The following is a 24,015-nucleotide window of genomic DNA, read 5'->3' as shown; positions in this document are numbered from 1 at the left end:
TGTGGTTAAAAAAACCAATTAAAAAATGGTAGTGAAGCTTTTACATAGCAGTGAACGGTCACCTTGCTTAGGATATGTGTCACTAAAAAATCCAGATAGAGCAGGTTTGCAATTCCATGCAGGATTTTTCTGAGAATCTTTCAATAAAATGCATCTTGTTTCTATGTTATCTTCTAAATGGGAAGTTCTTTAGATCTGATTTAATGCACTTGAATTATAAAGGGCACTCCACATTCCTGAGGCTCAGCTAAGGAGGAGTCTGTGGGGAACCCTCCAATTGCATAGGAACATCTTGAGTCTGGTTTTGTTTGTTTTAAGTATCTTTTAGCTAAATCAAACACAAAATGTAACACTTGGACACCATATGGATTCATGATGTTTATGAGAAGAATTACAAGGGATATGAGATCCATGAATCAGGGAGTGGCTCCCATTGATCTCTAAGTGTATTATGTTTCCCAGTGACAGAGAGATAGTCATGTTCAGATTTCTTGACATTTCAGGGCAGGTCATATGATAGAAAGCACAAGAGACGTGCTTGTATTTTGCTTGCATTTCATGTTATGTGTTTCTAAAAGACCATCCTGTCCTCTTTTCTTCTGGACAGAGATAGCAATGTGGAGTTTCTGTTCTGGCATTGCTGACCCATTTTCCATCTGTTTCTGTCACTGTGTCAGTTAATAGCACGTTGGCAGGAAAGAAAATAGTTTATGCCCTATTGTCCAGCCGCTCTCCTCCACTTCCCTCAGTTATGAAACACTATTTTTTTGAGACCCTCCTTTTCCTCAGCCTTTCCCTCTTTTTTTTTTTTTTTCCCCTGGGATACAACTGTAGACTTTATCATAGTACTAGCCTTTTTCCCCATCCAGATTTCCTTGCATGCTCTCAATTCAGATGGTTCTACCTCTCAGTGAAAGGTTAGTTTTCTAATCTGTGTGAAATCTGTCTTTTAAAAACAGGCAAAGCTCAAATTGAACTGATGAACTCAAATGAAAGGAAATAGAAAACAGAAAACTCGAAACTTGTAGCTAAGGCTGATATGGATTAGATCACATTTGGCAAGAGTGTGCATCTCTGAGTTGCATCCATTAACTGGGTGCATGCTCTCAGACTCGCTGGAAAAATAAATAGAAAAGTAATTGGTACAACTTAAAGTGACAACATTGACTGAAGACAGGAGATAATTTTGTATTTGCTGTTCTGGCTCCATAAACAGGTTTTACATTTGAAAGTGGTGCTTTGTTTTAATTTCTGCTGCATCGCTTTTTTCTGTCTTAGCAGAGGTCAATAAATACAAAGTTATGAAAATTTCCTCTTTTAATTATAAGGGGTCTGTGTTCCACATTCAAAGCAGAGTATAACTGAAGAAGTCTTTCAATTAAATAGCTAATTGTTTTAACTGGTCATCATCTTAGTCTTTGCATTATTGCTTATTTCTAACATTTTCCCTTTTGCTGGCACCTTGGGTGTGTGTCACAGGGAATAAATAAGGTGCCCTGCAGATATCCAATGGTTTAGGCTGCCAGACTTTGGTACCACGAGGTCTTTCCTCAGGCAGTAATCTACAAGGAGGACTGCAGTGAGAAGTCTTAACAGGCCTTCCCTTCCTTAAGCCAAGTTCACCTCTTAGTGGGATGCAAAGCCAGGGGAAGCTATATGGTGTTCCCATTGAAGTGTTTCTTGGAGCTGTTTGGGACTGCATTGCGGTCACATAGAGCAGACAGTCCACTTTCATCTGCTGACCCAGTTTTTCACTTTCTTTCTGTTCCAGTGACAGTCCCTGCTGCTCATGGGCATCATGACTAGCTGCTTCTTAGCCTGGGTCACCTTTGCTTCCTTCAAAGGCAATTGCGGCTTGAGTGATTTTGGACTGGTGGGGATCTCAGTGGAGTATTTTGTAGTAGATGTGTGTGGATGTGTGTAACAGCAGCGGTGTAAGAGAGGAATGTGCTATGAACAAGGACAGGATAGGTTATTCAGTATCAGTGTAATAGTGACGTGAGAATACTTAGTTACTGTAGCCTGGGAAAACAGAAAAAATGGCCATTACTTTGTAAAGGACTTTGTAATTTTTTTTCCTGTATGCCCTGTTCTGTGCTTAGTCCAAGTTTTTACCAGCCCATCTCTGTGCACTGACAAGATTTCCGCTGAGGGCAACTGAGCTGGCACATGAGCACACGAGTACTCTGTAGCGCATCTACTAAACTTGTTTTTCATTACACAAAATCTATTTTGTTCAACTTCACTCTGCCAGGGAGGTTTGAAGTGCATGCTTATACATGTCGTTCATGTATAAATACATATATGGATAAATTGTCACTGCTCATCTCACAAATGAAATCACAGGACAGCTGGGGTGTTGGCATCTCCTAACTTCTGCACCCTTTTCTTTGTGCTCAGCCTGGTTGTTGCATGCCCATCTTTGATGAAACTCAGGGAAAACCCTGCTGAGGGCTACTGCACAGGCACAGTACATTTCCTATTCCAGTATAAATTTTGTTTTCCAGTGTGCTGGGGTACAGTGCTAGCAGGTGCAATTTCACCACTTAGTTCAACAGGGAAGTAAGACTCAGATTTTACCAAGGGTCTAAAGATCTGCTGGGTATGGACCCCACTATCCACAATGTAAGAGCCACCTCAGTTCAAAGAACTTGTACAGAACCTTGCAAATGTGAATGGAAGCCATTGTAGGATCATATGATAATTTAGACTGAAGGGACCTCAGGAGGTCCTGCTCAAAATAGTCAGCTGTGACCAGTCAAGTCTTGAAAACATCCAAGGATGGAGTCTGCGTAACCACTTTGGGTAATCTTTTCCACTACTGGACTGTCCTCAAAGGTGGAAGAGTTTCTGCTTATATCCAGTCTGAACCTCTCTTGTTTCAGTTTATGCCCATTGTCTCTTGTGTTCCCACAAGGCACCACTGTGAAGAGCCTGGCTCCCTCTTCCTGATACTCCTTGCAGGAGTTCTCCAACTCCTTACAAGTGTTGGAAGGCTGCTGTTAGGTCCCTTCAAAACCATTTCTTTCCCAGGCTGAACAAGCCCCGTTCCCTTAGCCTGTTCTCACAGGTCAACTGCTCCAGCGACCTGACCATCTTGGTAGCCCTCGTTGGTCTCACTCCAATTTATTGATCTTTCTGGTATTGGAAGCCCAGTGCTGGATGCAGTATTGTAGATGTGGTCTAATGAGTGCTAGGCAGAGGGGGATAATTGCTTCCCTCAATCTACTAGCTGTGTTCCTGTTAACACAGCCCCAGGCGTCCTCCCGTATAAAGAGAAGCTGTGTTGCCCCACGCAGGGTGTGAGCAGAGGGCTAAGGCTATCTAACAAAGCAAGGGTGTTTTAAACTGCAGCTTGCATTGTCGTGGAAGTAGTGGGAGGCAGATGGTCGAGCCTTCTTCTCTAGTAGTGATCAGTATGCCACCGTGGTATGTCTCTTTCTGCCTCCATCTGTTGTCAGACTGGTGGTGGAGTAACCTATGGTGGGACATATGCAAGGCTATCGTCGTATGCAGCGCCACATAGAGAGAACTGTACACATGCTTAGCTGTACTGCTGGCCCTTTTTGCAAGAATTATTGTTGGAAACAGAACCCTTTTCTGGCATGTCAGAGTCCTTGTTCATATGTTGCTTCCTTCCCAACACTTTCAGCCAAGAAGCAATAGGCAGAATTTTAAGGGTAGAGATTTGAGAAGAGGCCAATAACAGAAGAAAGGGACAAGAAGTGAAAGGGACTGAGAGAGTTTGAGTTGTGTTTCCTTGGCCAGCTGCAGTGCTGGCCACTGGAAGGATTTTGCCTTCATGCCACTACTGGTTCTACTTTGATTATGAGCATTTGCAGCTGTGTTTTCCTCATTTACCTTACTTGGCAATTGTTGGCTTTGGGGAGAAAAAAGCTACATGATTTGTGTATGAGAGTTTTCAGTAGTGGGAAATTTACCATTAAGGCATAGTAGTGACAACAAACTGGAATCATAACAAAATCTGACTGTTTAAATATTAAATTTATGTGTCTTTCTTCCTCATTTAAACCACTAACAGAAAGATAGGGTTTTGAACCCTATTTTCAATTTTTGTCCTGGTATCAGAGAATAAAGGTAGCAGCATTTCAGAAAGTCCAGAAGTTGTGAATAGGAGGGTAGGTACCTATACCTATCTCTGAAAAGCACGTGATTATTATTGTAATCTCTGCTGTTTTATCTGTTGTTTATATGAGTAAATTCCCTAGTCTGATAGCTTTTAAGTGCATTGTATCATTATCATGCACGTGAAATCAAACCATGAACATTTGTATAAGCAGATAGAAACTGTGAGAATGAGTCATTCTGTCCTTCAAATGGAGTTCTGGATTATTTGGGGTTTTGAAAATATTGCAATGGACAAGGTAATGGGGATTACACAGAAGGGAATTATTGATTTATTCTTAACTTTAAGTTAAGAAGAAAGAGGAATTTGCCTACCATTCCCGTAAGAGTATGCCAGTTAATGAGGGTGAAAAAAGAAAAACATTACCTTCCCTGGTCCTTGGAAAAGTTAGGGGAAAAAAAAAAAAGAAAAAATGGATTAATTTGGAAATCTTGATGTAAAGTATTTCAATGTTAATGGTTTTCATTCTGTAAGGAAGTTTTATATAGAGCTTTCTAATCCAAGTTTGTGGCTGTGTGTGCATGTTTATCTCAACTTCAGTATGGCTTTTGACAGTCTCCCATAACATTATCATAGAGACAAAGTATGGGCTAGATAAATGGACATTGAGATGGACTGAAAACTGACTGAACTGCCTGGCTCAGAGGGTTGTGATCAGTGGCACAAAGTCCTGTTGGTGGCCAGTCTTTAGTGGTGTACCCCAAGAGATGATACTGGGTCCAGTATTATTTAATGCCCTCATTAAGGACGTGGGTGATGGGACAGAGTGCGCCCTGAGCAAGTTTGCAGGTGACAGAAAACTGGGAAGAGTGGCCAATACACCAGAAGGTTGTGCTGGCACCCAGAAGGACCTTGACAGGCTGGAGAAATGGGCTGACAGGAGCCTCAAGAAGCGCAGCAAAAGGAAATGTCTAGTACTGCCCCTGGGGAGGAACAATCCCTCAGCCATCAGCCTCCTGGGCTGCGCTGGGAAGAGTGTTGCCAGCAAGTCAAGGGAGTGATCTTTCCCTGCGGCTCAGCCCTGGTGGGACACATCTGGAGTGGAGTACTGGGACATACTGGAGTTAAGTGAAGGGCCACAGAGATGAACTGAGGGTGACTTTCCAGCGTGAAGGTGGTTGAACGCTGTCTCGGGTTGCCCCGAGTGGTTGTGGAGTCTCCGTCCTTGGAGATACTCAGAAGAGGACTGGGCACAGTCCCAAGCAACCTGCTCTAGTTGACTGTGCTTTGACAATTTTCAGAGGTCCCTTCTAGTCTCAACCCTTCTGTGGTTCTGTGATTTAGAAACACAGAGGCCAGAAGGTTTAGAAAAGCCACACAGAAGAACTTTTGCTGTTAAAATGTTAGAGCAGAAGTTTTTCTTGAAATTTCTTCTTGGAGAGCAGAGAAGCTGGGAGTCTGGTGGTACAAGAACTCTAGCTCGGACTCCTTTGCTTCATCTGTACTAGCAAATCAAAGATTGGTAAGAAACTCAGTTGACTACACGGTTAAATTGCTAAAATGGTGCCAGGCACAATAGGTTTAGCCTGTGCTAGTTACTCCTTCCCAGGCAGTTCCTAGGTATGGCTCTTTCCACGGCCAAGCTAACTTCTGCTCTCCCCAGGCAGTTTGGATGTGGTGACCCTGTTTTGGACAGTAGGAGAGTTGAACAGTATTGATGTGGGCTGCTCCATGCCAGTTAGCCTCAGTACCAGAGAGTGTTGCTAGACGCTTTTTAATTTACTAGCACAGATGTAGCCTTAAAGTCTAGGTGCCTGGATCCATAGCTGGCAACCTGAAGAAATGTATCTCTTGCCAAAGCTCTAGCTCCCATGCTTTTAGGCTCGTGAATCACCTGCATTTTCAGGGCAGGACCTCATCAGTCTTTTATAACTGATAGGGAACCAGGAGACTAGACACCGTGTCTGAGCCAGAAGCCCCTGGAGATTGAGCTCCACCTGTCAACTTTATTTGTAAAAAATGGAAGAACCTTAAAATACATGAGAAGACATTCAAAGACATATTAAAAGACTTGGGGGAAAAAAAAAAAGAAGAGCTTAAAAGACATAAAAATATTTGCATGGGAAATGTAAATGTGTATTTTTAAATTCTGAACAGCAACAATAGCTATGCTCTGTTGTTCCATTTTATTTCTTACTAGAGCAGAAATTCTGTTCTTTAAACAGCTCTGCTGACAGTATTCCTTATACCTATTCTTCATAATATACCCAATTTCCCATCAAAATAGAGCATTTAGTCTTTCACTGGTGAGCAATGCACAAACTGTATGTTTCTAACAACTTTGACAAAGTCAGATTAATTCAGTATGTCCTTGAATTCCCCCCCCCCACCCCCCCAAAGATATCTTTTTATTCTACAAAAGTTACGGCTTGTGGAAATTTTTTTTTTTTCGGGTACTTGTTTTGGACTGCACCATAGCCTTTCACCATTTGGATTTCAGTGAAACTATGGATGTTCGTCAAGTATGGAGTGTGGGCAACTGTCATCCAGATATTGTAGTTTTCACTTAGATAACATACTTGGCAAACTTGGGCTATGGTGTGCAGAGTTTTCCCTTTGCTTTTCTTGGCTACTTCTCTGCTCCACTCCACAGATGCCTCAGCTTTCTCAAGTGAGGTCTTCCTCACCTCGAGTTGAGTAAAAGTGATGATGCTAAACACTTGGAAATCTTTGTCTCTGGGTTTTGCTGAGAATGCAAACAGAGCTCCATCAGCCAAAGGCTCACGTGTGCTGGTGCAGGAGGACAGGCAGATGAAGGAGCACAGATGAGCTCTCCTGGTCTTGAGCAGTGGGTTTTAAGTTTTAAATGTGTTCTGAATTTTTGCAGTTTTAAGCAGATGTTTAAGAGATGCTTTAAGAATGTGGAAATGCTCTAGTTTGAATGTTGAAACTGTTTTTATTTTGTGCATTTGTTCTTGTGTTAAAGCTATTTGTGGGAGGAACTCTACGCTCCTGTCTGGTAGTAGACTTCTATCAGAGTGTAAACATCCATACGAAGCCCCCAGGAGTAATCTCAGTACAAGCAAGGAAATGTAATTATATATGCAAAAGACATTTGCAGCACTGTTCAGTTTTGGCAGAAGGCTTTAAAATACTATTTTTGTTTCTGAAATATACAGAAAATACAGTTTTTGGAATCTAAAAGATTTTTTTAGTGTAAATTACAACAGGCCTATAGAGGAAGCCATGTGCTTTAGCAGTGATTTGATGTGAGTTGGCTGGCACTCAGGTGATTTTAGTCACTGAACTGCTTCAGAGGCTTCAGGCTTCTTCCTCACTAAGTTGCAAGAAATTGGTGGAAACATACTTTTCATATCTATGAACAGACAGGGTTGGCTGCCTCATGGTGTGCATAGATTATCAGTAAATCTGTAGGAAACAAAAATAATCTAACTCCCAATAGAAAAGTTAGTGATTATGTGGAAATTGAGTTAAAGTTGCTTATAAATAATTAAATTATTTCCTGATTGCTTTTTTCCTTAATTTTTATAAAGTATTTTATTTTTGCTTTTGTCTTGCAACCTTGATTATTTAACTTCTTAAGATGATCATTTAATGGTTTAACTTTCTTCTATGCTAGCAGGGAAAAGAGGTGGTACTGATCATGCACTTACAGTACAAATAATAGTTTATCAACCATAAGAGTAGTTTTAGGTGTTCCTGTGCAAGCATCAGCTGTGAACATATTTCCTGCAAGTCATTGTGAACTTCAAAATAGCAGCTACAAATAGTTTTCTTTGCATTTCCTATCATCTCTCACCTTATCTCTTACTCAAAGACACATACTCAGTTTTACTCCGAATGAATTCAGTTGCCCTCTGAGGGCTCTGGCCATGGAGGATCTAGCTGATGGGTTTGCGGGAATGTGGTAATAGGTGTAGAATGGGCTCAGACAGTGACATCTGACAGATTTGTAGTCTGCAGTCTTTAGGAATAAGGAGGAGAGTTAGGAAATATTTCACTTTTTTTTTTTTCATGATTATGAATACCCTCCCAGGTCTTCTGTGTTCCTGTGGTATAAATGCTATTTAATGGCTAAGCCATGTGATTTGAAGCACGAGCTTTTCCTTTCATCTTACACATATCGCGTGTCTTTTCATGATTGGTTCAGGGACTTCCTTTCTTCTCCATCTATCCCATAATTCATCTTTTTGCACTTGATCTAACAGTGTGACATTGCATCTGCTCTTACAGGCTGAATTTTTACATAGCTGATAGAAATTACTTTTTCTTCTGTATTTTGTTGTAGTTAAAATATTTGGTTTATGCTTTGGGAAGGCTGTCTTTGTAAATTAGCTTAGGAATAGTTCATATTCCTCTTACATATTATTCAACTAACTTGTTTTTGTTTGTGTCTATTTTACATCTTGAAAAGATGAATTTGTTAGGATATTGGCAGCCATTCATCAGCTGCTGTCCTCTGTCCAAAGAGGGAGATGGAAAACATTTCTTTGTGTTTTCATCTGAAGTTGTTGAGAGACGCAGATCAACAGTGAGGTCTTCAGGCTAGAGTGAAAAGCTCAGGAGATGTTACCAAGTTCTGCTTGTTTGAGTAACTTTTTCTGTGGAAACTTGTGGAAGTCACCTTGGATGACATCCATTGCAGTTGCTTCTGTCTCTGAAAAAGTATTTGGGTGGAATTTAGGGTCTGTATCCAAGAAAGTGATGAGAAAGCCCATGTTCTATCAGTTACTTAAAGCTCATTCATTTGCCTAAGCAAAGAGGAGGGAGTACAGTCTTTGTAGCAACACTGATGGAGCATTTAATTAGCAATGGCAACTGCACCTGATTCTACTCAAAATACTTAACAGTCTATGAAGAGCAGAGAGCATAATGTATGCAGAAATTCTGGAGGCATTTGCAGGGTATTAGTGAAAATGTTACCTGGTTGTTGCTTTTTCATGGTAAATAAAAAAAAAAAAAAAGTAATCTGTGGTTTGGCCTGATTACATAGGCTTTAGAATTTGGTACTTACAGACCAGATCTCCTGTGAAGTATGACATCCTGCGCCACAACTGTTGGTCATTGTGAGGGGCCTATGAAGTGTTTCACAGAACTGTATTAAATTAATTTAATAATGCATTGACTTTTGCCAAGTATTTACATTAAAAATTACAGTTTGCTTTTACATTCTCCTACCCTTTCAGCAGAATAGTCCAAACCAGGCTTTACTGAGAGTATTCTTCATTTGCAAGCAAAAGCTGGATGTGTCATCCAATAATTTTGTGTAGGTAAATGTGCTGTAATATGAAATCTTCATGCTATACTAACATAAACTATCTTTAATAAAATGCTTGCACGATGTAACATTTTTTCTTGTTCTACTAATACTAATTTTATACAAATGGATACATTAAAGGAGAGAGTTCATAAAGCTGTACAGATAACATAGCTGCTTAAAATTTACAATATGTGAACAAGCAACTAGTAAAATTTTGAAACTCTTAGAAATACTGGATTTAATGTAAAAATACAAATCCATGCTTTCTCAAGGTATTTCTTTCTAGTATTAACTGATTTGAAACTTGTACCATATTAAAAATCCCTGGATACCCTTCCAAAGAGGAAATAATTTATAAATAAATAAAGTATGAAAATGGTACTAATAACAGATCAAGCTCTTTATTTTTGAGGCTGAAAAACTGGATATTTTTTATCAACTGTGAGTTCGCATACACTAATATTTGCCAATCCTGTTAGAAATGTAAAAGCAGAATGGTGTCTTCACCCTACTAATTCCATCATTTTCCACTTGGCAAAAAATCAGCTTTTCCTTTTTTTTCCTGTAGCACACATGTAAACATAGCTCTGTTTAATTTACTTTTTTTTGCCGCTAGCTTGGAGTTGCTGATGTTGGCACAGTTTTAGAGGACAAATGCTTAACACACTGCAATTAAAGAGGTAGCAATATTAAGACATTGGAGATGAGTTGTTTCCATATCCCTTCTGGTCTTGTCCCCCAATTTTTTAATAGAGTCCAAATTACGTAAGTTACAATATATGAGGTCTGCTTCTATAGTTAGTTGCAGAAACAGTCCCTCTGAAGGGAGTAGTGTGTAACATAGATGGCTAAGCCCTCCAGGATGACACCTATAGCTCCTGAGGAGGTCAGTCAGTTGTGACTCAAGCTCAGTAGACCGATGACTTGGCAGATGCCTTTTGGCTTTTAGGGGTATTAGATTTCCCACCCTCTTGATAGCCATCGAAATAGTAGTTTTTATGAGGTCAAGAAAACCTATGATGTGTTTCTAGCACTTATTTCTCTTCTGTCTTCCAGGTCGCTTTTTAGTGTCCCCTTGGTCCTGTTTGCCATGTCTTTGAATGATAACTTTGGAGTTCAGAACGACCAATGAATTGTCTAATATAGCTTGGCTTTATAGCTTTGCAAAAGAAACAAAGAAAAGCATAAAAATTAAAAGCCAGTAAGCTTACACAGAAGAGTTAAGAAGTAGAAAACTTGAAAGTTGGGAGCTAGAAGAAAATCTAGTCCATATTCAGTTTCCCAGATTTCGGCCTTATAACAAGTTTTTTTCCTTCAGTTTTAGGAGAGTGCAACAGCTGCACTCCAATTTCATTACAGCTGTGATCAACCAATATATAGCCTAACAGTTTTTCAATAAATGAATGAGAATTTCAGTTTTTAGTAGTGAATACTCTTTCAGTCAATACTTTCTTGGAAGACCAAGGCTTAATACAAGCAGTAAACAGTAGGTAATCACTCTTTCTGGATCTCTGATGTTATTGTCATAGATTTTTTTTGTCATTAAAAATTTTAGAATCAAAGTTCTGTTGTATTTCTTTCATTTGAAATGCTGGCAGAGAAAAAGGCGTTATTAGGATAGATTCAAGTTTTACTTCTCTTCTGCATGTGCGTGGATTTAGTATCAGAAAGCCTTACATTTAGATGTCTGTTCAGATGTTGCCTTTAAATCCACATACTGAGTGCTTCTGATTGCGGAGGAGCTTTTGAAGCTGCCTGATCTCATCTTAAGTATGTGTTTATAAGATGTGGTTAGTGGCAAGATTTCCTCAACATGACAAAATGAACAACTGAAATTGGAGTGTTTCGTGAGTACGGTGTTTTGGCTTTGTCTTGAATGCCAACCATTGGTGTGCTGCAGAGAACATTAATAACATTAATAATAATGCATAGGAAAAATAATAATTTGGGGGTGAAACTATTTTCTCTATGTTCATCAGTTGAGTGGGACTCTTAATTCCAGGCAGGAATGCAAAGACTCTTGTACATTCACAAAGTAGCTTTAATTTCTCCTAATAGAAGGAGTTTAGACAATGTTACCTGACTGGATAGCTGTCTCGGCACAGAAAAGATGAGTTTGATGTAGAGCCTGTAACTGAGCTTGATTTACAATCTCTTGTCAGGATTTGCAGTCACATAGGGCTGTACAAACTCCTACACCAGATGGGTTGTTGTGTTTACTGTCCCTACAGTTTTCCTTTGTAAATACACTATCGCAGTACTGAAACGGTATTTTTCCAATATTCATATGATGAGTGTAGTTTTTATCATAGGCATTTTCTTTGTTATGCCATGATATCTAATGTGGATAAACCTTTTGAAATCCTCCTTGATTAACATTCAAGGGAGGTCACTTTAGCATATCTTAAACTGCTGCCTGGGGGGGCCTTTCGTGTCTTCATCAGTCATGAGAAAGCTTGACTTGCTGTACAAGCACAGAAAGAGTTGTTCATTTTAAGTGTGGCAGGCTGAGGTATAACGCTGCTCTGATGTAATGATAACTTTCTATTAAAAGTATCTTACTGTGTATGAAGGATAGGAACAGGCTAGATGTGCTATAGGAACATCAGGGAAATAATGTTGTTTAAGCTACATTACTTGTAAAGATGCAGTTTAATGTAACATGGTGTTCCTTTTGGTAAGGAAATGATTAAATAAATTACCTATATAGTTTTTGACACATTTTACTGAATACAAATAGATTTTATTACCTGAGGAAGACTTACAGAAATTATTTAAATATACATACCTGTGATTAGAAATCAGATGATGAAATCACAGTATTTGGAAGAAAGGAAATTACAAAACTTTTGACTGTAAACCCAGCAAGATTTGGTAGTCTTGATATGTAAGATGGGAACCCCTGGAGTTAGCTGTATACAGAAATACTGGCTTATGGTAAGCAGAGAAAGCATTTCTATGGCTATTTTTTTTTGCCTAAAAGTTCTTACTACTTGAAAATATTCCAGAATTAGGGGGAAAAAGAAGAGCACATTTATCATATTATATGTAAGAGCAGAATTTAGAAACTACTTGCATAATTTAGTGTTGTGCTGCTTGAGGTACTGATCCATTGCTCTTAGAATAATTAATAGGAAAATTTAGGAAATTTGTAAGAAAATTTGTCACTACTGGAGGTGTGAATTATACCCCAGTCAAACCTAGAATGTGAATAAACCTGCACTGTACAGGTTTGATAAATATCTGTATATGTAGCATGTCAGGACTATGCTGAAGTAGGCAGACCAAGCATTTGGACTTGTGCAAAACATACTGCTTTTATGGTGTATCTCTGTGTACTGTAACTGACATTCTTGAAAGAGGACAGCAAGATGCTGAAGGGATAAAACAACATTGGCAGCTATGAGTTAGTTTACTGGCTAGATCTGCTGCTGTAAATCAGCAAGTGACATTAGTGAGAAACTCTGCTTTAGTCTGTGTTTTTTGCTGCTTGTATTCATGGACTTTTGTCTCCTGGATATTTTGAAAGAAATAATAATAATCACACCATGTGGAAGAAAAGAATTTGGAAATAGCATAAGCCTTTTGTTGTGCCACTGGTGATCACTTTAAAATATTTAAAAGCAAAGTTTTCTTAAACACCTGTGGAGTTTCCTGTGTTTAGGTAATGTATAAACCCAGGTGAGTTCTGCATGAACTTACTGGGTGATACCCTGGGAGCAGCCTAGCAGTGGCGAATGGTAAGATAAGTGTACATCTTTCCTGTTCTTGATTGATTTCCTGTGGTCTTCGACAGATTTTGCTGTTGCAGCCAGATTTTTGTTTATTGTTTCATGTAGCCACAGTTTCCTCTGCCTTCCAAGTCTCCCTGCACTTGCACATCTTTTTGGATCCTCCTCCAGCAGTGACTCTCACTTTTTGATCTGTTGGCAATGCCAATTAGTGTGCTGCTGATGGGTTCCTGCACAGCTCTGGGCTACCCTGTAGTTCTCAGTGTGCTACTGATTGATTTTCTTTCCCCAAGCATTGGCATCCCATAGCTGAGGAATAGGTAAATTATTGAAAGGGTGAGTGCCTGGCTCCCCTGAAAATTCTGGCAGTTCTACTTTTGACATACGTGGTGCTTGGATTTTACTCTTTTTGATCTTTTTGCTAAATCTGGATGCCACTTGGCTGAAATCTGTATTATAACAATTCTTTTTATTATACGATAAATTTCTTAAATATGAACTGTGTCCCCCTTCTGCCGTATTTTTTCAAATCTTTAAAATGAAAAGGTTTTGACCTGAATTTCTCAAGAAGCAAGACTCACCCGTCTCCGTAACAATGTGTCCTTCTATGTATAATAAATATGAAATTGCAAGAGAGATTTAAAAGAAGAATGTAAGAAATGGGAAAAATATGGGTATCACCTAAGAGGAGGATTTTTTTTATTCTGAAACAATTTTGGGGAGGAAGCAGGAAGACAGCAATCCTCAGCGGTTAGAGCATGTGCCCAGCTGCCTGCGTGATGCAGTGCTTGTGGTGGCCTGGTTGCACTTGTTCTTCTGTCTTCATCAGCCCTGCTGCTCAGAGCAGTTTTCAGGAGAGCTGGTTGAAATCAAAATCTCAGTATGGGAGCATTGCACATTCAGACGGCCCATTTATCTGCTGACCAATATCTGAAAATGGGTTTGGAGTAGGTTTCTTGGTCATCTTGGTATTGTAAGTACAAAGTAATTTAATGTTGTTACCTGTACACTTTTTCCCTAAAACTTAACCAGTACTGGCTACTGTCCCGATCCAATGTCGGGGAAGGTTTCGATATGATCCCAAGAGCGAGATTAAGACACAAACGAGGTCAAATGCCGTATAGTCAAAAGAGTTTTTATTATCAAAAGTATCAAAAGTGGAAAAATGGTAGCGATAGGATAGAATGGAAGAAAAGGTAGAAATTAAGCAAGCAGTCGGGATAGAGTTGCAAGGATAGTCACCACCATGGATCCAGCGGCGTCCCATCGGTCCTCAGGCAAGCAGTCGGTGGTGGGAGTTGCAAGGATGGTCACCAGCACGGATCCAGCGGCGTCCCGTTGGTCCTCAGGCCAGCAGTCGGTGGTGGGAGTTGCAAGGATGGTCACCAGCATGGATCCAGCGGCGTCCCGTTGGTCCTCAATCTTCAATTCTTTGGTGAGGAAGAAAAGGCCCCCGCTCACCACTTGTTTCTAGGGGTTCTTTATAGGGCATATTTCGATGATGTCATGCGCTGCAGGTTTCATTCATCACACAACCTTCGCGTGATCGATACCAGAAACCAATATCTTATCAGCTCCAGCCCAGTTTCCTCCCCTGGATGCCTCAATGGCCTGGTAATCGTCCTTATGGACAGAGGAGTGTCCCGCTTAAACCGGCCATCTTGGAGACAAAGGGCTCTGGATGAGCAGTTCACAGTTCCTTGATGACAGCCCAGTCCCTCATACCTCACAATCTTTGAGGCAAATGGTTCGAGATAACAATTCAGCCTCTTACAGCTACTTGAGGAATGTTAATGCTTTTGGATATAGACTGTGAAAATGTCGGAAATCTACAAGATTTTACTTTTTTTTTTCCAAATAAACTGACTTTTTAAATTCCAAAATAAGCTACTGTGGGTTCCAGATCTTCAGTCTACACCTTTTTTCCTCAGCTGCCCCTTCTGCCAGTGATTATAAGATTACTATGTAGTCCACTCCTCTGTGATTTCAGGTGTTCTTCATCATATGACATACATTTGTAGAGCTAACCACTCCACTATTTTGATACAGCAGAATTTCTGTATGGAATTTCAAATGGTAAGAGTAATGAAATTTGATATTAGCATTGGCTACTCAATTTTTACACTGTTTTCTCTAAAATGTGAACATCATTTTCTGCCTTGCTGTATTTCAGTAAATGAATCGTTTTTTCAGCCTCTAGCAGGGGACACTGAGGCACTAACCTGTGTAACCACATATTTAATGTGGTCCCTAACCGTAGCTTTTGAATGGAGCCCTAGATATGGGTCTCTGTAGACAGGTATCAAGTGCAAGTCTGGTAGCACAATGATGTGCAACACGTGTCTAGTTGTATGATGGTGTGATATGTGGCCTTTCATTTGCTTCAGGAGAGAGGATGTTATGGCCTACCCCAACAAGCAAGTGGGATATCCTTGCTTGTAACTTTTTTTTCGTGGATCTTACTGTTTGCTAAATCTCCTCCAAACCAATACAAGCTCATCTCTCTAGGGGAATTTTCTCATAAACAGGAACTTGTATTTAGCTAGCATATGGGAGCAACTTTCTCTTTTACTTCAAATAAGAAGTACAGATGCACAAATTAAATATCTGAAAAAGTAAGTCCCTTGAAGAATAGAAGACAAAGATGGAAAAATATTTTCCAAAGCAAACGAATCGCAGCCAGAGTATCTGTTCTTCATACAGTGGGGTAGATACCAGTAGCCAAAGAGAATGCCATCTTCAGAGCAGTTTGTGGAGAACTGTGAAACCTTCTGTGTCCACTTCATTGCTCAAGTACTGCCATACTGAAGCTGTATTATCCACTAGTTAGATTATTCCTCCTCCAAAAGGCTTTGTAATTGCATGCAAATAAGTGATCTTGCACAGAAAGTTCAAAACAAAACAGAAAACAGAGAAATCCCCCCCGGAGCTTCAGAGCAGAAAGCACAACTGAGCAAGAATTTCAAAGCCAGAAGTCAGCTGTGGGCAAGATTTCCCTCCTGCTGCTTCTTTCTCTGCTGTAGAGCATCTTGCATGTCTTTCTGTGAATGGCACGGTTTCCAGGTAAGGAGAGGAAAGCAGTGCCATGCCTCTTCAAACTTGGTGGTAAGCTGCCAGTTTAAACACTCCGTGGCTGAGCACATCTTAATACCTTGTCACCTTTTTCCTGGGTAAATTATTTCATCTCATGTCTTTTACATGAGTGTCAACTGGAGATCTCCTGTGTTTCTCCTCTGTGTTTTTGTGCTGTTAGTCGATGTGGGCTCAGATCACGATGAACAGATTGGGCCCTTGTAGGTCCAAGGTGGAGCTTCCCTACCTGTCCATCAGTTGTGAGCTTGGGTTGCATCCAAATTGCTACATCATTATCCACTGTTTAATTTCAATTTGAAACTTTGCGTACACTACACTGAAGTGTTAGTTATAAAAGCATAACTAGCTTTTATAGTTTTTCATAATTCTTGTAACATTGGTTTAATTTTATTTTGTTGTTCTTCGTTTTTTTTTTTTGTTCCACTGTATTACTGCAACTGAAAATAAGTGTATTTTTTCCTTTTTTTTTTTTTAACCTCCTTATCTTTTAGAGTTTGCTTTAATTAGAATAACAGTTATTACAAACAAAAATTAGGAGAGGACAGATATAGCCTAACGTGACAGCCAGTGATGGTATTATGAAAAGATGTGATGGAGCTGACCCTCTGCTTAGGAGAATAATTTTGATTTGTGTATTTTGTGGCTGTTCTCTGGTTAAAAGACATCACAAATTTTATGTTGCGGGCAATTTACTGAATAGGTATTCTAGGGGAGAGATAACCCAACAGAAATCTAGTAATTCTGACAAGGGTTATAATTCTGTAACTGTGAACAATTAACGTTACAGTTAGAAAATACACACAGACACAAAAATCTCTTAGTCATATCGTAAATGTTGGATAAGTCAGAATGAGGTATGAGCAAGTTAATTTCAGTACGTGCTTGAATTTATCTCAGGCTTTGAATCTGACCTTTTTCAAAAGAGGGAAAGCTGAATCTTCATCCCATTATCTCTCAGAACATGTTTTTTATTCCTTTTGTTGGTTTGAAAGCATGGAAAAGCTGATGAAAACCTTACAGCTAAACAAGTATTTGGGGAAATTTCTACGTTTAGTCAGTGGAGAAGTTAGGAAACTTTCAGATATGTTCCTGAATTCTTGGAGGTTTTACTGACACTGTTTCCAAATACTGAAAGTGACGGAGTTTCCTCATAAGGAGCCAGAGATTGAGTTGTGGTTTGATTTATTAATCAAGCTGTGCAGCTGAAGCAGGCAATAGCAATACAGTAACCCACGGCAGAGACACCATACTGTGCATCCTGATTTGTTCTGGAACTTCTTGTATAGATCTTTATACAGGATTAATCCTAATAGCATTAGCGTGGTAACACATATTGCTAAGTAGACTTAGACTACTAACAAAGACTTAAAACAAAAAAAATCCTTTGGACATTGCTATTAAATAGCTGACATGACATCAACCTCTTTAACCAAGTCCTGGCTTTTTCTCAGACCTCATCTTGGACAAAAGGGAAACTGAGCAATGGATTACCAGGGACCATGATAGCACTGTCAGCCTTTTGAATTAAAGGCTGTTGACACCCAGTTACTCATCCTTATTCAGAGCATTGTGACGAAGCATGGTATGGCCTTAAACTGATAGTTAAAAAGCAGATTTGATCATTTTAACACTTGTGTTTCAGTCTTCTATTTCAGTCAAAAGTATCCAATGGTACAATGCATCTTAGATAGTTTTCAGATAATTTAATATCTTAAATACTGATATTTTTAATGATCCTGAAGACATGCTATCAGTAAGCTTAAAACAAATGTGAATGCTGAAGATAGGATTTAAATTTAACACTAGTCTTTTTAATGGATTTGAGGCAAGAATTTCCATAAATTAGAAGGGATATGTCTAAAACCGTGTCTTTCTGGTTTGATATACCGTGTGGGTGGTTTCATAAATCAGCTACAGTTAAAATGACAACCCATAGTAGAATGCTCTGCTAATTTAATTTTGCTAAATGATTCTTTTTTAAATCACTGTAATACACTGTGATAAATGGTTAATATGATCAGTTTAAAGGCCTATTTAAATTTCAGCAGGTTTTTTCACTTGTCATGTGTATTGCTTACTTCCATAGTCAAGTGTAAATACTTTTCACTGATATGATCAGTTTACACAGTAATTTCCAGCATAATAAAGCACTGCTTGTTCAAGGCTAAGCATACCTTTTTTACTTGAAGTATGGAGCTGCTGCTTCTAAAATAAGTAACGATCTTGGATACATTGGTTCTTAAGTGGTTTGCTCTGACTGTTGAAATACCTGTGAACTTCTGAATACTAATTGTGGAAGAAACCACTTCTTTTGCAAATGATCAGAAGTAAAAGCTGGTGTATGATAGGGACAAGTTGTATGTTCCTATGCTTCAGAAGAGAGAGGAGATTGAGAGCCTGGGTTTGCAGAGACATGTTCTCTGCTGCTGTTGCTAAACAGGGTCCCTGGGGGTTGTGACTGTGACACCTGCCTCAGTGTTGTCCACGTTTCACAAGGGGACTAGGCCAAAAAACCTGTCTGGGCTGACTCCCATTCTGTGCTCTCCATGCTAAAAAGGATGAGTGCAGGTGATTGCTGTGATAATAGTACCAGTGTCATGGTATGTAACCACGGTGAAAAGCAGTGCTATGAAAGTTTATGGGAATGCTTTTGGTGTTCAACATGTGCATAACATCATTTTTGAACTGCATGTGTGGCAGTTGATTTTTTTTTTTTTTTTTTTTTTTAGGGGTAAGGATTCTGTCCTCTACATGAGTTATCCATGAATATCTCATGGCTGCTGTCTGCAAGGCTGCTATTCTTTAAGGTGTGCATTATGCACCGTTCATTGCTACAATCTTCCTTGGATATTGGCAAGCCCTGGCTGTGAGGTGGCTTGTTGCCTTCCCCATCTGTCCATTGCTGCTTTCCAAACAGGGCTTATGACCCTCCTTGTGGCCAGTCTGGCGTTTGTCTTTCTCTTCTATACAGAAGAAGGAAGGGTGAGATAGAAGAGGTGAAATAAATAAAAAAAACCATAAGCCCTTCTGGGAGTTGTCTGCCTGTCCCAAGGTATTACATTGTGCTGATGCCATCTGCTTCATGCAAGAGCTGGTTCTAGTTGATGTCCTCTAAGCAAAGCCTAGTTCTGTCTCCCTGTGCATTGCTGGAGCTGTGGCTAAGCTGTTCAACCACCAGGCATCGTCTGGCTGTAAGGGGGGTGGTGGTGGGGGAGCCCCTAGTTTGAAAAGGGAGGAAGACAGGCAGCAGCCTCTTTAGGCACATGCAGCACTCCCAGTGGTTTCTGTGACCAAAGCTACTGCTTAGGTGGACTTGGGAGGACTTGGCTGTAACTACAAAAGAATAGGCTGGAAGGTGTCATCTTTGTTCTAGTTTTCAGTGACATGAACTATCCTAGACAAGTGGCTAACATAATGGGTGGGAATGTATTTCACTGTAAGTTTTTAAACTTACAGTGGCATTATTCCTCCGTCTGCCAGTATCCAGCCTGGGGTGGCTCTTACATTGCTGTCAGGAAAAGCTTCCCTCCATCGAGGTGTTGCGTCTTTGCTCTTTCTGTGCAGTTATTAGTAAGGCCTTGGGAACCTGAAATCCCGGGTTGTCCCATATTTCTCCTCTGTTTTCCCTGTGTAGTGACACCATAAACAAGGGGATGTTCCACAGCCTCGTGATGCATCGGTCTACTCCATTGTCCTGCCATGTAGATGTCTGGCAATGCCAGATGTTGTCTGATGGGGGGGATCAGACCCATAGCAGAGAGTGGACTGTATGAAATCCAGGCAGCATTTCTCATCAAGTATTACTTTTGCATTTCTGAACAGGAAATATTCAGCTTTTGGCTAAAAATGGGGATCTTCCTTCACTTTTTATGGGTGCTTATATTTTTTTTGAAAAAAATGAACTATTTTTTACTGAAACCATACACTTCATGGAAATAAAACTTGTAAATGGAAAATAAAACCTAACAAAATACAGTTTTGAATGAAAATATGTATCATCTTTACAAAGCACAGAAATTTTATGAGGAACTGTAGTAACTGAACTAGTTGTTGAAAGAACACACTAGAGATAGCCTGGAGTCTGAACATGGACTTGTTTAATACTGCATATCCTTAGTCCAGACGCTTGCTTACTGCTTTGTTCCTCTGTAGAAATTAGGCTGCAAATGTTATTGTGTCTAAAATGGTATGCCTGTTGCCTTGTACCTCTGAAATGTTAGAGGCACAAATGGGGTAGCTGGCAGGTATGGGAAGCTGTGAGTAGTGACTGAAAGCATGAGTGCCTCACATGGTCATAAGGTGAATATTTTGGTTTGACACTGAAGATGCTGGAAAGTCATTAGTAAGAATCAGTTCCCTGATAATGTTCCTGGCTCATAATAATACACCTATTTTGGGATAGCCTGTTTGGTTTTGTTATTTCCCTCTTTTTGTGGTCTTTCCTATAATAGAGCTTTTTGTTTGGCTGTAAAGTTGCAGGATAAAGCCATGAAAATGAATAAATCATGGTTCTGAAAATGAGTAGGATTTGACTATTAAAATTGTCTGTAAAATGCCAAAGCAAATAGTAGGAACATTTTCTAAAGATGTAAAATTTCAAATGAAAAGAGATGCCTGATGGATTGGAATTCTGAGCCACTCCAGCCTTTGGTACTGGATATTACAGCACTGTATTGACACATTTACCATTAAAGCATTTGACCTTTCTGTACCTGGGATGTACCTGCCTTGATCCTTCTGGTTTCTGCACTAATGGATTTAAGACACCATGGTACTCCAGCTGTACTCATTGACGTAACTTTTCAGTTTCCCTAAAACACTTCTATTTTAAGGCATTTTAGTTTAGTCTTTGTTCAGCACATGACTATACCAAGACAATGCAGTTAAACATAGTTTTTTCACCCTGTTGGAAACAGATCTTGGCTGGTCGGTCTCTGCAGTCAGTGGCCAGAATGAATGGGTGGGATTTAGACTCATTACAGGAACCCATTCACGTTGTTTCTGCAAAGCATGACTGACACAATATTTTTAGAGTAAATACTTCTAACACAAACCCAGTAAACTATGAAAGAGTTCTGCACACCATAGGAAAGAGTGCTGGGATGCATTTGACATTCTAGCATGTGTAAATATTTACCGTTTGGCTTTGTGCTTCTTCTTCTAGACATTACCCAAAGCAGTCCTTCACTACAGTGGCTGATACACCAGAAAATCTTCGCCTGAAGCAACAAAGTGAATTGCAAAGTCAGGTAAATCAAATAATTCTTTTGTCTCATTAATATTAGACTGTCAGTCCACTTCTATATAGTTTTTCTAAGTAGTATTAGTATTTCTTTGTACTGCTACAGAGTAGCACTCTAATTTAATTGTAAAAAATATTTGTAGGTTGGTATAACACTGCAAAACTCAGGGTTTTATTTCTGATCTCATACTAGTTACCATACTATTGTAAGTCCATTGACATCACTGAAATCCTTCATTTTCAAAAGTATATGAAGTATCTAAGTAGTTTTTAATGTTTGAAATGTTACAGCTCAATCCAGAGGGTTCATTTGCCTTAGACAAACTGTCATTGTTAGCTTACATCAAACTTAATCATAAAATAGCTGTGTGATTAGCAAACAATTAATTTGTCATTAGCAAACATTTAGAAGCCTTTAATACTTGTCAACACTGAACTGACTGAATGATCCGTTTATGGATCTGTTATGTCCTTTGTGAATTCATATAGCAGTCTGTAAGCCAGTTGTGATAAATATGTTATCAATCAAAACTTTATAGGTTAATAAGAAATACATTGAAATTAAAATGTAAAAAGAAAAGGGAAAAAAAAGAAGAAAATGGCAATGAAGACTTATGTGACCCAAACATGATGTTTGTTTACTGTTATTACTTGGTAGTCCATAACATACGGTTCTTATTGATATTAATTCCTTAATAGCTGGATCCTGCTCCCCCATCAATTTCCTATTGTTTGATTTTATGCTACACTGGAAGTTGGCCTGGCTGTGTGAGACAGTTGATAATATTTGATTGCATTTTATTTTGTGAAAGTTGTGGGGGTTTTTTTACCATTGTGGTTTTAGTCTGGATTTAGTTGCAATCTCATTATAAATTGGTAATTATCATTGTCAATTAATGTAACAAAAACCTGTAGCAGGAAACAGAAAGTAGGCAACAAGAGCTTTTTTTTTTGGGAGCCTCTCTATAGGTTAATGGGTAAAATCAAAGGAGTGCTAAAGAGAAATGCTAGCACAGATATTTAGCACAATATAAATTTTTAACAATTCTTTACGTTTTGCCATTACAGTTATTGATTATACAACTTAGAGAAATTCTTTCATGATGAAATTCTGCCGTCTGGAAAGAGGAGAGTTTGTGGAATGTGCATCTCCTCTTGACTTCAGTAGCTTTTAGAGTGGAGTTTGCTTCATTTTCTTGTAGTTTAGTGGTTCTGCATACCATAGTTACCATTCTGTCACAGAGTTAAGAGGAACTTGTAAACTATACTTTTTACAGGTCTGTTTAAAAGAATATAAACTTTGAGCCCACTATTTTTTTTAGTGGTTTGATGGAAAATGTTGGGATTCAGGAGAATAATAAAATTTTACTCCTCTTTCTGTCAGTTTTTCACTGTATTGTCTTTTGTACCTGTGCATGCACCCATGCGCATGTGGATATATACAAATCTCAGGCCAAAACTTAAAGCAATCAGATGTGTGCTTTGCCTATGGCTACCTCTGTCTGCTTATCTCCAGGATATCAGTTACACCATGGGTGAGTTTGCCTGCTGGGACTTTATAAGGAATCAGGTACACGAGTCTACTTTGGTGACAGCTCGCCAGTGATGGGCAGAGTGGCAGAGAAGCCAGCTGACTTCCTCACGGCTATGTTACCTGCTTCAGGAGCCTGTGGTAAAAAAACCTGAGACAATGATTTCAAACCTTGTGCTCACGATTCTATACCTTAACTCTCATGTGAATCGTGAGCCTTAATCTGAAAGGCCCTCAGGGAAGCCTCCAAAGCCATATTTTTTAAAGTACTGGCAAAAGATTTTAATGGGACTGATTTCTGTAGGTAGGTAGGCTTTAACTGGAGAGCTTGTTTGAAGTTGGTTAAGAAAAGTATGGATGGGAGGAATCCTGTTTAGGTGTTTAGAGAGGATAACTCTCCTGTATGAAGTCCAGGCAGATCAGAATCTCATTTAGGAAATGTACCTTTTGTCTTAAAGCAGTCTTCCTTCTCCATGGTTATTGTGATAATACTTCTGAGGGACTAGGGGCTGTTGAGAATTGTCGAGTGGGTGTAGAGGTCAACTGGTATGCATCAGTTTGAGTTAAGACTAATGTAGTAAGGACTGAAATAATTTCTGGTTTATAACTGTGTGCTATCGCAATACATGATGGGCTTCGTATATGTCCAATTTAGCTCACACATTCCAAACTCCCCTGTATCAATTGTCTGTCTTGGCTAAATATTGGCTAGCCCAAGGAGTGTGGTCTATTTCTAGAGACTATAAGAGAAATGGCTTTCCCTAACCTATTTGAAACATGCTGACATGGCACTTTGGAAGTGTAAGAAAACTTGTTCTGGTATTGTTCTCTATTTGTAAACAGAGGACTTAGTATTCTAGGACTGGATAAGCAATATCAATGAGAAACTTGGAGTTTGCCTATGTATAAACTTGCTGCAACTGTTCACAATGCACTGGCATAAAATGTTACATAAGGATCTACTCAAAACTCGGAAATGGAGAGAAACCCTTAATTTGTACAATGTGCCTTTTTTTCAAGGTTATTAGGCAGTAAAAGATTTGCAGTTGA

General features: G+C 39.3%; 1 protein-coding gene across 2 annotated transcripts in view; it reads left to right on the top strand.

Annotated features, from left to right (window-relative positions):
- Window positions 1-24,015, top strand: part of NEBL (nebulette) — a 274,542-nt gene that overhangs the window by 61,323 nt on the left and 189,204 nt on the right. For both annotated transcript variants that reach the window (XM_041122468.1, XM_030008943.2), the window contains exon 3: window positions 21,357-21,441. In XM_041122468.1, the coding sequence (XP_040978402.1) occupies window positions 21,357-21,441 (85 nt within the window). The remainder of the gene's footprint in view (window positions 1-21,356; window positions 21,442-24,015) is intronic.

This window comes from Aquila chrysaetos, chromosome 3, assembly GCF_900496995.4.
Source record: "Aquila chrysaetos chrysaetos chromosome 3, bAquChr1.4, whole genome shotgun sequence".
Classification (NCBI taxonomy): domain Eukaryota; kingdom Metazoa; phylum Chordata; class Aves; order Accipitriformes; family Accipitridae; genus Aquila; species Aquila chrysaetos.
The sequence above is the reverse complement of the archived record's forward strand: the minus strand, read 5'-3'. Positions and strand labels throughout refer to the sequence as shown.